Source organism: Pempheris klunzingeri, chromosome 19 (assembly GCF_042242105.1).
Source record: "Pempheris klunzingeri isolate RE-2024b chromosome 19, fPemKlu1.hap1, whole genome shotgun sequence".
Taxonomy (NCBI): Eukaryota; Metazoa; Chordata; class Actinopteri; order Acropomatiformes; family Pempheridae; genus Pempheris; species Pempheris klunzingeri.
In genome coordinates, this window is record NC_092030.1 from 648,119 (window position 1) to 660,175 (window position 12,057).

The window sequence follows — 12,057 nt, forward strand, 5'->3', positions numbered from 1 at the left end:
GTCACATTTCTTATTGCTGTTTCAACAACTTCTCTATTTTTCTACGTGGTTATGTGCAAATGAGCCTCAGCCTTTTAATACAAGCGAGAAGGAAGCTGGAAGTTAAGCGACAGCAGAAAAGACCTGAAACAAGTTGAGATGAGAAAACAACAGGTTCAGAACTTCACTCTCATTATCAGAATGTGTCGTGGCGGCTCTGCAGTGTTTTAAAGGTCCTGAACGCTGTTCCTTTATATTATGAATCAGGTGTCACTTGATTAGAAGGGTGGGTGAAATAATAAGAGCTGCTGATGCTGCTTAAATTACTGTTATTACCACCATACATTTCTCCTGTCTGTCTGTCTGCCTGTCTGTCTGCCTGTCTGTCTGAGCTCGGGGGTCCTGACCCTCTGGAAACAGACGTCCAGGCTCAGTCTGGATGTTAAAGCACAGTGGAGGTCGTTACAGCGAACATCTTTGTAATATCATCGAGTTCCTTCTGTCATCAGGCCGTTTTAGTTTTGACCCCAGGTAAGAAAGGTCACGACCTTAAACTAAAGTTTCTTCAGGTGCTTATTAAAGGATCATCTGACACAATAGACTCACATTTTTTCCTCTCAGGTGGAGCCGAGAAAAAAAGGAAAAAGGAAAACGCCTGTTCACACACACACACACACACACACACACACACACACACACACACACACACACACACACACACTGTCATTCCTCCCCTCTCACTGTCATCATTATAAGAGTCTCTGATGAGAGACCTGCAGTCTGTTCTGTGGCTGATGGAGACGTTACTTCACACCTGAACTCCCCTCAGCAGATGTGTCCACCATCATAATAACTGTTACAACAGCACTAATTATAAAGCAAATGTTTCTCTCCGTTTCATCTCTGCTTTCATCACTGTGGCTGCAGTCCTCGTTAAAATGTTAAAAATCCTGTCATTAGTTAAAGTCAAAATGGTTCAGTCCTACTGAGTGAATGCACAAAGTCTCCTCATCCTACAGCCTGACTCTGCTGCACATCTCAGACCAGATAAAGAAAGAAATAATATATCATAATGCAATGTCTGTTGTTCTTTTGTAAAAACAAATCTGTGTCATGTCATGTTCTAAGGATGGTCCATCCATCCGTCAGTCTGTCGGTCCTGAGATTACACTGCATAAATAAAGATCACTGACTGATTGGTGGTGCCCAGATGATGAATCCTTCCTCAGCTCATGATATTAATGTGATGGTGGATGTTCACTAGGTATTGTGCTGATGTCAGAGAGGCAGACAAACTGTGGGTTAAACAAACTTTTATTTAGAGTACAAACACAAAAATGACAAAGACAATGAAACGATAGTAAAAGGAGTAAAGTTATGCATTACATTTAGTAAAGTAAACTTTTCCACACTAGGAAATAAATATTGTGGTTCACTACACAGCATCATATTAGTAAAACAGGATGAAGGAGGTCATTTTCTCTCACACACACTCTTTTCTATTCAAACGGAGTATAAGCATGCACAGCTACGGCAGGACCGGACTGAAGTTTGTGGCATTTTCTCCAGGAACAAAAAGGAAATGATCAAAATGTTACTGATAATTGGACTGTAAGGAAACATTCCTCTAAAGACACAAAACATTCATAGTCGGCCACACGCCCCCCCGCGAGGCCCCGTCCAGACAATCGTTTCTGTGCTGCAAGGATAGATGAGGCTCCAAAGGATGCTCCACAGCTAAGGTGTAATATCATGACGCTAATATCTGCATGTCTTCTCTCCCTCGTCGATCTTTATCTTCTCTCCCTCGTCTTATTTCTTGGTCTCCTCGATCTGCTCCACCTCGCTGGACTCGTCCACCACTTTGCCGTTGACCATCGTCTGCGTCACCACCTTCACAATCTTCCTGGTGCGGACGTCGGGCTCCTCTGCACAGAAACAGAAGTGACAGATGACAACATGAGCTTCACAGAGCTGACAAACAGAGAAGACATGCAGTTTGAGATTAAATGAAGAACAAACGACATGAGTTATTTGAATTGGGCCTCTCTGATGTATGAACTGTGCTGAACTGGACTGGTGTGATTCTTGGTTTGAACGAACAGCTTTCACTGTCCTCACTGCGGTCTGTCACTCTGTTTTCTTTTCTCCTCTGAAGTTCTGAGACGAAGAGAAACGTTTTCAAAGCACCTTGCAGAGCGTTAATCCAGCAGCGTGAGTCACTCGGATTAAGACGCAGTTACAACACAATGTTTTCACACCCACGTTTGTTGCTACAGGAGCTGAGCTGCTGGCTGTGAGTGCATTGTTTTCAGGCTGATAAAACATCCATTAGATCTGAGCCTTTTGGGTGTGTGGCTGTGTGCAACAGATGCCGAACAAACATTTGTTCAGCTTATCTCCTCCATCACTGCTGCTTGAGTCACTCTTTACCTTCCCAATGTTTCCTTCAGGTGGTGATAAGATGGATTCAAGATAATAAAAGTCACCAATGCTTCAAGACGTGGAGTACTCACTTTTCGGTGGAGGAGGAACTTCCTTGATTCTGAGGGGGAGAAAGTGAAGGTGTTCATATTAGATTTGGATTGACTTTAAAGGAATAGTTCAGCATTTTTGGAAACACTTATTTTTGCTCTCTTGCTGAGAGCTGCGGTGAGAGGATGGATACCACTGTCATGTCTGGTTAGCTTGTGATAAAGAATGGAGACCAGGGGAAAATAGCTAGTGTGGCTCCATCCAAAGTTAACAAAACCCACCAACCACCACCTCTAATGGTCACAGTTTGACCTTTAATAACCCAAAACGTCTGATAGTGACCATCACTTTGTTCTCTCTAACATAACGACATGAGGAGTGGCCTGTTGGTTCTCTTGGTACTAAACAACACCACCTTAGCTAAAATGCTGACATTAATCTTTGCATTAATGATTTTTTGTCAGAAACTGGTGAAAACTCACGTTTCCTCTCCCTCCAGCAGGCGCCTGTAGGTGGCGATCTCCATTTCCAGGTTCTGCTTGATGCGGAGGAGCTGCTCGTAGTCGGTCTTGGTGCGCTGCATGTCCAGCCTGAGCTGGGAGAGGTCGTCCTCCAGCTGGTTCAGGGTGGCCTGCAGACGCTCCATCTCGCCACTGTATTTCTGCCCCGTCTCGCCCACGTTGCCCTCCAGAGCTGCTATCTGAGGAGAGGAAGGGGGCAGTAATGAGGCTGACCTGCCTTATCCTCACAGCTGGGTTTAGCAGATGAACGACTGGTGCTGTGTGAACGATCGTTGTCCCAATCAAGAAATGCCCCAAATGATTCATAATTCTGTGAGTCTGTGAGCAGCGTGCAGTAATGTGATGCTTCAGGTTGGCTGGGATTAAAGTTTCTGCCTGTTCCACCTCTTCACAAGGTGTTTTCCAGTGTCTCCTGGTGCTGATCCACCATCCTGATCCTGACGAGGCCGCGGCATCCAGAACAAACATTCGCTGCTCAGACACGATTACCCCCCTCAGCACAGAAACTCACCCCAACACAGGTTAGCTACCAAAGCCAGTATGTTCTCGCATGGCTTGGCAGCGTGGGAGAACATGTTTACTGTCAACACAGGATTACAAGACACAAAAACACAACTCTCTTTCCCAGACGCTGATGTGATACGGCAGCACGGAGACGCACAAATTAAGAGAACTGGTCCAACCGAGACTGAACCTGTAAAGATTTTCTGTGTTGTCATTCGACAAATCCCTCATAAGACCCGTCTGTCGTTAACACAACACCATTCCTCATCGTGGCTTTGTGTGAAGGTAATGCTCAGAACGATTTCTTAAGATCACAGTTGTGGTGTTTGCACAGCTTTGGGCACATTAGAGTGTGTTTGCACAGCTCCAGATGCAGAAGCATCGCCTGCACGGTTATTTTTAAACCAAAACACGTCCATGTGATGCTTCGTCTGCAGGTGAGTCCCTCCTGGCACCACCTGCATGTTCCTCAGGTTTTATTCTCATGGAGCCAAACGGTTGGAAAGCTCACACCCTGACAGCTCACCTGTTTGTGCAGACTCTCCAGCTCCACCTCCAGGGTCTGCAGGAAGCGCTGCCTCTCCACCAGCTCGTTCTGAGCTCCCCTCAGAGCCTCGTTGCTCTCCTTCACCTCGTTCTGCACCGTCTCCAGCTGGACGGGACACAACAAGACCACATGAAACACACCATACTGCTCTGATTGAGTGATTCTGCTCTGTCTTCTCTGAATACAGTAACTGCCTTCATCTTATATAAACTTGGATACAGCAGGAAAAGACTGCCAGGTGTGTTTCTGTAATAGACATTTCAGGACATCTTCTCCCTGCGTTCAGACAGATCAATCCCTCCGCACGAGTCCCATTTCAGTAACTCATGTGATTAAAGAAACCTCTGCTGTCACGAGGGAGAAGTTTCTCCTCACACCTTCTTGCGGTACCACTGGTCCGTTTGCTCCTTGTTCTTCTTGACGATCCCCTCATACTGGGAACGCAGGTCGGACAGGATGGTGCCCAGGTCCGGGCCGCTGCACCCAGAGTCCACCTCCACATTCACCTCATCTCTGGCAATACGAGACTTCATCTGCTCCATTTCCTGCAGGGGGGGAGGGGGGGGAAGCAGCTTTAACATCAGACACTACTGCACTTCATTCTGTGTGTGGCTGCTAAACTGTGGTGTTTTAAATGTTTAAATGTTTAAATGTTAATTAATGAATTATTATTGTCTGTTTCTGTAGCTGGTGTGAAACAGTACTTTGATTCATCCTGTGTACACTCAGGGAAATGACAATAAAATGAGTCTTGAATCTCTTCTTCTTAAACTTGAGTTAAAGTTGGACCGTATGTGTGTGTGTGTGTGTGTGTGTGTGTGTGTGTGTGTGAGAGCAGTCAACATGTGAATCCAACACCGCAGGCCAGCAGAGAGGATGTGAGCACATCTTCATAATTTAGATGTTCTCCATCAATAATTGATGGGACAGAGCTCCCCTTACCTCTGGCCTTTATATATACACACACACACACACACACACACACACTCTCTCACACACACACACACACACACACACACAGGATCTCTTTCACTCTCTCTCCTCTCCGTCATGTCACATGTAACTCGGTTTCATTTTTTTGTTTTCCAGCCTTTGTTGGACCATTCACTTAAATTATTTTCTGGTCTCTCGTGCACAGAGAGTGTAATCTTGCCTGTGAAGAGGAAAAAACAGCCTGATCATGTTCCCCTGCTCAGCTCCAGTGCTGCTACGTTCCAGTTTCATTGGGGATTTTCTATGTTTTCAACAAAGGACCAGCATAGAGATGAATGCACATATGATACATGTGCAGGAGGTAATTTAGGATCCTAAAAAGCCAAAACAGTTCAGTTCACGCTCAACCATCTGCAGCAGGACCTGCTCCAACACCAGATCACCAGTCAGCGGCCTCAAATATCTGAAATACACTGAACAGTCTTATTCACGTCTTGTCCCAGTAAGTAGACCAATCCTTCCTTCGGACAGAGGGGGGGGGGGTTATCTCAGCTTCTCATCCCCACAGAGGACAGCAGTCCGGACGCCTCGGATCAGCTGATTGGACAGAAAGAGCAGGTTTGGGAAACCAGATCTACCTGCTCCTTTTGTCTGTAGTAACCAGAGGACCACCCCCCTCTCTCTACCCTCCTCCTTAAAACATTCTTTTTTCTGTCCACTTTGGCTCTGAACAGGACCTCTGGAGTCCAAAGTGGGTCAGTCTGATATCAGACAGCTTGTTGTTTGTGAGGGCAGGATGGAGAAAGAGAGAGAGGGCCAAAAGGAAAACGAGATGAGGCAAATGTCAAGTAATGGAGAAGCTAAAGTGAACATAATAAAAGTGTTAGAAGACCTGCGTACCACACAAACATGGGCGTGGAAGGAAAGAGAGGGGTGGACTCACCTCCTCGTGGTTTTTCTTGAGGAAGTAAAGCTCCTCCTTCAGGCTGTCCAGGTCTCCCCTCAGAGAGGCGATGATCTGCTCGTGGTCCGTCTTGGCCTTCTTCAGAGCAACACAGTCTCTCTCCACAGACTGGCACATCACCAGCTCCGTCTCCCACCTGATCAAAGAGTGTTTTAGCTGCAACAGAGCTGCTCGGGAAGTTACAGACATGTTCACATGTGTCTGCGGATGGAAACAACTGATCTGGTTCTGACTGACATCTGCACATGAAGCAGGAAATAACTGCAGCAGGACAGAGTCTGAGCTTGAATACATGAGAAATATAAATATAATAAACCCTGGTATCAGTCTAATGCTGCCGTGCTCTCCAGCCACCCTGTTTAATCGACCTCGTCCTGGAGCCTCAATCACTCACTTGATTCTGAAGTCATCAGCAGCCAGCTTGGCGTTGTCGATCTCCAACATGAGACGAGCATTTTCCAGCGTCCTCTTCCTCACCTGACCGACGTTAACGTGGGAAAACAAAGTTACAACAGACGTTAACGTCTTTCATGGAGACACACTGAGGTCTGTTTCAAAAAGGAAACACATTCCAGCTTCATTAAACTGTAACTTCTTCCGTTTACTCAAAATCTGCAAAATAATCATTAACTACATTCAAGTTTCTGCCTCTGATGGAGCTGCAGATGCAAGAAAGAAACACTGGTGTGGACATTTGCATCCATGTTTTGTCTATGTAAACCAACCAAAGTCCTCCTGACCTCCAGCCGTGTGCACTGACACAAACAGCACTTAAAAACTAGTGATCCATCTGCCTGTCTGCCTGTCTGTCTGCCTGCCTGCCTGTCTGTGTGGGTGTCTTCATGTCTACCTCCTGCTCAACAGCGTGAGCTTGGGCCATCATGGAATCAAGGTCGTGACCTTTGGGAATGCGGTCGAGCATCAGCTGCTTGATCCTCATCTCCAGGTCTGCGTTGGAGCGCTCCAGAGAGCGAACCTGCAGGAAGGAAACAGACACGTTGGAGGATTTATTTCCTGCTGACCAACAGCTTAGGAGTACATTGACTGCAGTGCCATATTAACGTGGTCCTTCTTCCTGCTCCACATTCATCTGGTAACTTTAGGTTTTTGCACACGGAGCATATAAAGAGTTTATGAAATATGCTGCTTTGTTATAAAGTAAAGTCAACAATATGTACAAGTAGAGCTGAAACAATGAGCTAATTAATCACTTAGTTTACACACATGATTTAATCTGTTCAGTCATCTTTCATGTTTCTAGCAGAGACCTCTTCTGCATCGAGTACTTTTACTACTTTAAGCACATCCTCCTGATTATACTCACACCCTTTTACTAAAGTCACATGTTTAATGCAGGACCTTTCTAACGGTGTGGTCTTGGCACATTTCCTGCAGTAAAGGATGTGAATACTTGTTCCCCCTGTCGTCATTGTGCTGGTTCATGTGTCACACCTTGTCCAGGTAGTTGGCCAGGCGGTTGTTGAGGCTCTGCATGGCCTCCTTGTCGTTGATGCTGTTGCCGTGGACGCCGTTCAGCTGCAGGCTCATCGGCCCGTTGAGGTCCTGGCTGATGGAGGCCGAACGGCTCAGCGGGCCGGCGCCGGCGAAGGACACCGAAGCGCGGGAGCGAGCTCGGCCCGTGTCCATCAGAGAGCGGCTGGAGAAGGAGGGCTGGCGGTTCATGGAGAAGCTCCTGACTGAAATGCTGGAGGCCATGATGGGTGGCTGTGAGGGCAGAGGATGAAATGGAGACATGAGAAGAGAAACCAATCACATGTTACATCTATCTCAGCTCCTCAGGGGTCATTCCTCTGAGGAGAGAACAGATGGATGTTACACAGGACGCATAGCTTCAAATGCCAGGCGGTCCGACCTGTCGCAGTCATTTCACGCTGGTTTTACATGAGACCTGCCTGTGGAGAAGCTCTCCTGAAGCTCTTAAGTAAACGGGTTTGATTCTAGCATTTGGCAGGACTTAAATACAAGTAGGGCTTTATATTCAGGGCCCCTGAACGGCCCTGGGAACGATGAGAGGAGCCTTTAAACGAGTGTAGGCCTTCTTCTGCATCGACGAGATGACCGACTTTACAGTCAGAGCCTCTTCAGTCTGTCCATCTCCGCTCGGCTCAAATACAGCCTCGACTCAAGTCACTGGAAAATCAAAATGTAAATGAGAGCAGCTCAACTCTGGGTGGAAAAAGAGCCTCTCACTGGGACTGAGAACCCTCTCACATAGTCTATTACTATGATAATAAGATGCATTTTACATTCAAGGGGAAACTAATAGAGGATCCATGAAAAAAAGGAAAGAACAGAGGAGGTGGATGCAAAGACAGAAGCCTTCCTGAAGGTTGATCAGATGTTATTAAATAACTGAAATGAACTGAAACTTTTTCTGTTTGGATCCAATTTGAATATAAAGAACATTTTTGGTGTTTTGGTGAACAGATGTGTTCACAGATTTGGAAGTCAAATGTCAGGACAGTGTGTCTTTGTGTGTGTGTGTTTGTGTGTCTTTGTGTGTGTGTGTGTGTGTGTGTAGGTGTGTGTGTGATGTTTCACGCAGGCTTGCTTTGTGTGTCTCTGTAGATTAGCGGCCAAGGGAACCTCTGTGTCTCCTTGTCACTTGATCCTTGCAACACGGTTCCCACAACACTACAAAGGGCCGAGCAGGAGACAGACGCTCCTTGTTCAGATGAAAGATAGAGCTTGGGAAAATGATCGGGAAATATTCGAGAGAATTCCAGTGACACAAGGAGACACTTTGTTCAGCAGGAAGTGGACTTTCATTTCTCTCTTTTTTTAGGCGATCTTGTCATTAGCTCACAATCAGTTACGATGACAGTTCTGAATGAAAGTGTAAGAAAATAAGATTCTTTGCTTTAGGAAAGTGGCAAAAGCTTCTTCTTCCGATATATATATATATATATATATATATATATGTAATTTTGATTTAGATCAATGCTTCATGTTTTCTAAATCTCAACTATTAAACTCAATAAAACAACAAAGCAGAACCACTGAAAACTATCTAAATAATACATTTCAATAAAACCAATCACTGAAAAAAAGTCCTAAAGTCGTGCTACTCACCAGGTTTTGTTCAGGTAGAGGCAGTGAGGGACCCAGAGGAACACGGCAGCTCTGTGCTGCTGATGCTACAGGTGTGCTTATATTCAGGTGTGCAGGAAGTGGGAGGAGCTCTGAGCGGGAGGTGTGTTTTCTGCACCTGCAGGTCTGACAAATGTGGCTGTGGGGTCTCCTGATGAAACTGTAACACCCCTTCAGTTTCAGCAGCTACGGAGGTGCAGCAGGACGCTCCAGTGCTCACTTTGTACATTTTCATGCACTTAAAAATCTTCTCAACAAGCTCCTCCGTCTTTCTCTGACCCTCCTCCCTTTATTCTGATGTCTGAACTACTTAAAGATCCCCTGCAGAAACATTTGAAGACAGAAATATAATCTGCTTGGAATAGTATTTTGTGTCTGATGTGGTTTTTCAAAAACAAAATAATTCAGTTAAAAAGAATCCAGAATCTGAACATAAACATGTTGTTCATGTTCAAGTGTCCGTGTCACACTTCATCAATATGATGAGCAGGTTAACAGGTAAAACTGGGCTGTAAAATCAAAACAGTGAGCTGAAAGATGCTAAAGTGCTCCGTAGAGCTGCTGATGAGTCTCTGTGTTTTCTATTGTTCAGGTAAGATTTTAAAAAATGACAACACTTAAAACATAATTCAGACACATGGCAGATATCCAGTCAGTGCTGCTGGCAGTTTCCATCTTGCAGCAGCATCACTGATCCCAATAAAACACGTCCTCTCATGTATCCGTGCTATTAAATATCTCAGGATCATTACCGTGTGGGTCTGGGGGGGTGCCGCCCCACCTGCAGCCCTCCTCGTCCTGCCGTCGGTCGTCCTGCTGCAACCCGAGCCTGCCTCCACCTGTCAGGGATAAAATATTCAGCAAGTCACCGAGAGAAGGAAAAGCTGCTGAAACACACCAGGTGAGGAGAGGAAAGGCTGCTGCTCAGGACAGACTAACAGACTCTCCGCTCACACAGTGAACCCAGAAAGTCTCCAGGAGACGTTCACACAGCTGGAAAGATGCAGGGGGAAGTGTCAGCTGACTGAAACTGACTGTCATTTATTTACTCTGTGTGTGTGTGTGTGTGTAGAATATCACACAGAGATCTGTCACTACCAGTATTTACTTTTACATTTATCTACCACACACACACACACACACACACACACACACTCACTCACTCACACTCTAACTGTGACTCCTGTGAACTTTGTCCATGTAAAGTCTGTCAGAAACATTGAAGGACTCTGATGTGATCGGTTTCCCTCATGTTGTCATATTCAAAGTGACTCCTTTTAATTCTGGTTTCTGGACCACAGCTGATGTACTGAATCTATTCTATGTCACAAACATTGAGAACAAAGATATCCAACATATAAAACATAAAAAGATGTCGAGTATAGAAGACATGAGAGTGATAACTTTGTCCTAACCACAGTTATCACACGTTACAGAAGGTTCAGTGATCCAAAACAAACAGCACTGACGTGTGATTATTATAATTTCATCTGTTCTTCAGAGGATAGAAGTGTTGCATCAGTGCCCTCAGTGTCCGTCACAGCTCACACACTGTCCCCCTGTCCTCTGTCTCCGCTGTGTGGTGGAAGCTGCTCAGCACAGCTGCAGCGCTGATAGCAGCGCAGCCCAAAAGAGGGCAGCAGCAGGCCGCAGGACTGAGCTGCTCACCGAGCTGCTCACCGTTAGTCCCCACACAGCGTCTACATTCACTGTTCAATGTGTTTCTAAGGGCTGGGGAAATGAAGATGAAATTTAAAATGTCTTTGAGTTTGAGTGAGAATTAAAGTAAAAAGAAATAAATTCTTTGAACCCCTTCAGACAGAATAATAAACCACACTGACTTATTAATGGCTGCTGCACCGTTTCATCTGCAGGAAATGATGCTTTGTTTTTCATACACATTAGTGTCTTTGGACACTTTAAAATAAAGCTGGCTGAGCAGCACAGGTTAGAAATGTCTGATTATTCAAAGAGGCATTTACAGTTAAGGACAAGCACCATTAAAGTGGAGGTGTGCTGAACGCTCAGCGACCTCTGCTCTGACTTTCACTTCTCTCTTTCCACTCGCTCGCTCTGGTGTGGATCAGAGTTTGGCTGTTAGAAAAACAAACAGGTGATTAGACTGGCAGGATGTCAGGATACTGCTCGTGACCCCACTTGACCCCCCACGACCCCTGTCACAAGTGATCATGTGGTCCTGTGGTACCGACGGCGTCCAGCTCGGGTCGACGGGACGCTGAGCCCCACAGACTGGACGGTTCACGGCTTACTGGGGTGATGAGGAGCGTGAAGGAGAGTTTAGGACATGACCACAGCGTAAACATCTGTGGTCTTCATTTTTCACATGAGCGGTCAGTTTGTAAGTGGGTGACACAACATGATGCAGAGAGAGTCACAGAGCACGAATACACAAGTGTGACAGCCGCAGCAAACATAAAGAACTTCACACTGATGTTTGTTTAGTTTGATCAGGTTACCTCCTGGAAAAGGACTTGACGGAAAAACACAACTAGGATGATACTGCTGCTCTTCACTCTGTGGTGAGTCCTCGAAAGTTTGGTCGAAGGCAGGTGAAGCCTGCAGAGCCTCTCACAGCACAACTGGAGATGTGTTCGCAGGTAATCGGGGAAAAAGGCCTCCTTCTCTGACAGAAAACTAACGACAAGTTCAGGCTCCGACTGAGGGACCTGATCCAGGAGATGTAGGTGAAGTGGTGAGAAAACAGAGAAACATCATCACATGTTGTTTTAAACCATTTCGTTCAGCTTTAGATGAGCAAAGACTCTCTCGGTCCGAGTGCTTCAACACTATAGATATCCAGTATTCACAGAGCTCATTATGCTCCTCAGACCTGACACCAAATGAAGACGTCTCCACAGTAAAAGTTACAGCTCTGATGAGACACATCGTCACATGGGGAATGTTAAGACAATGGAAAAGCAAGTGTACAAGCAGTGTCAGAGAACTGTCCTTGTTTCCAGCTTTGCTCTCTCTGAATAATAATTCTGTGTTTAATTAACCAA

The 12,057-nt window shown here is 45.7% G+C and overlaps 1 protein-coding gene across 1 annotated transcript; it reads right to left on the minus strand.

Moving 5' to 3' along the window:
• Positions 1–1,335: 1,335 nt before the first annotated feature.
• Positions 1,336–9,059, minus strand: LOC139219026 (keratin, type I cytoskeletal 18). Its single transcript, XM_070850800.1, has 10 exons — positions 9,017–9,059; positions 7,376–7,648; positions 6,774–6,899; positions 6,318–6,400; positions 5,903–6,059; positions 4,404–4,571; positions 4,006–4,131; positions 2,937–3,154; positions 2,496–2,524; positions 1,336–1,907 (listed from the first exon to the last, which is right to left on the minus strand). Exons 2-10 carry the CDS (start codon positions 7,637–7,639, stop codon positions 1,792–1,794), a joined length of 1,287 nt encoding a protein of 428 aa, XP_070706901.1. The 5' UTR covers positions 7,640–7,648; positions 9,017–9,059; the 3' UTR covers positions 1,336–1,791.
• Positions 9,060–12,057: the final 2,998 nt, after the last annotated feature.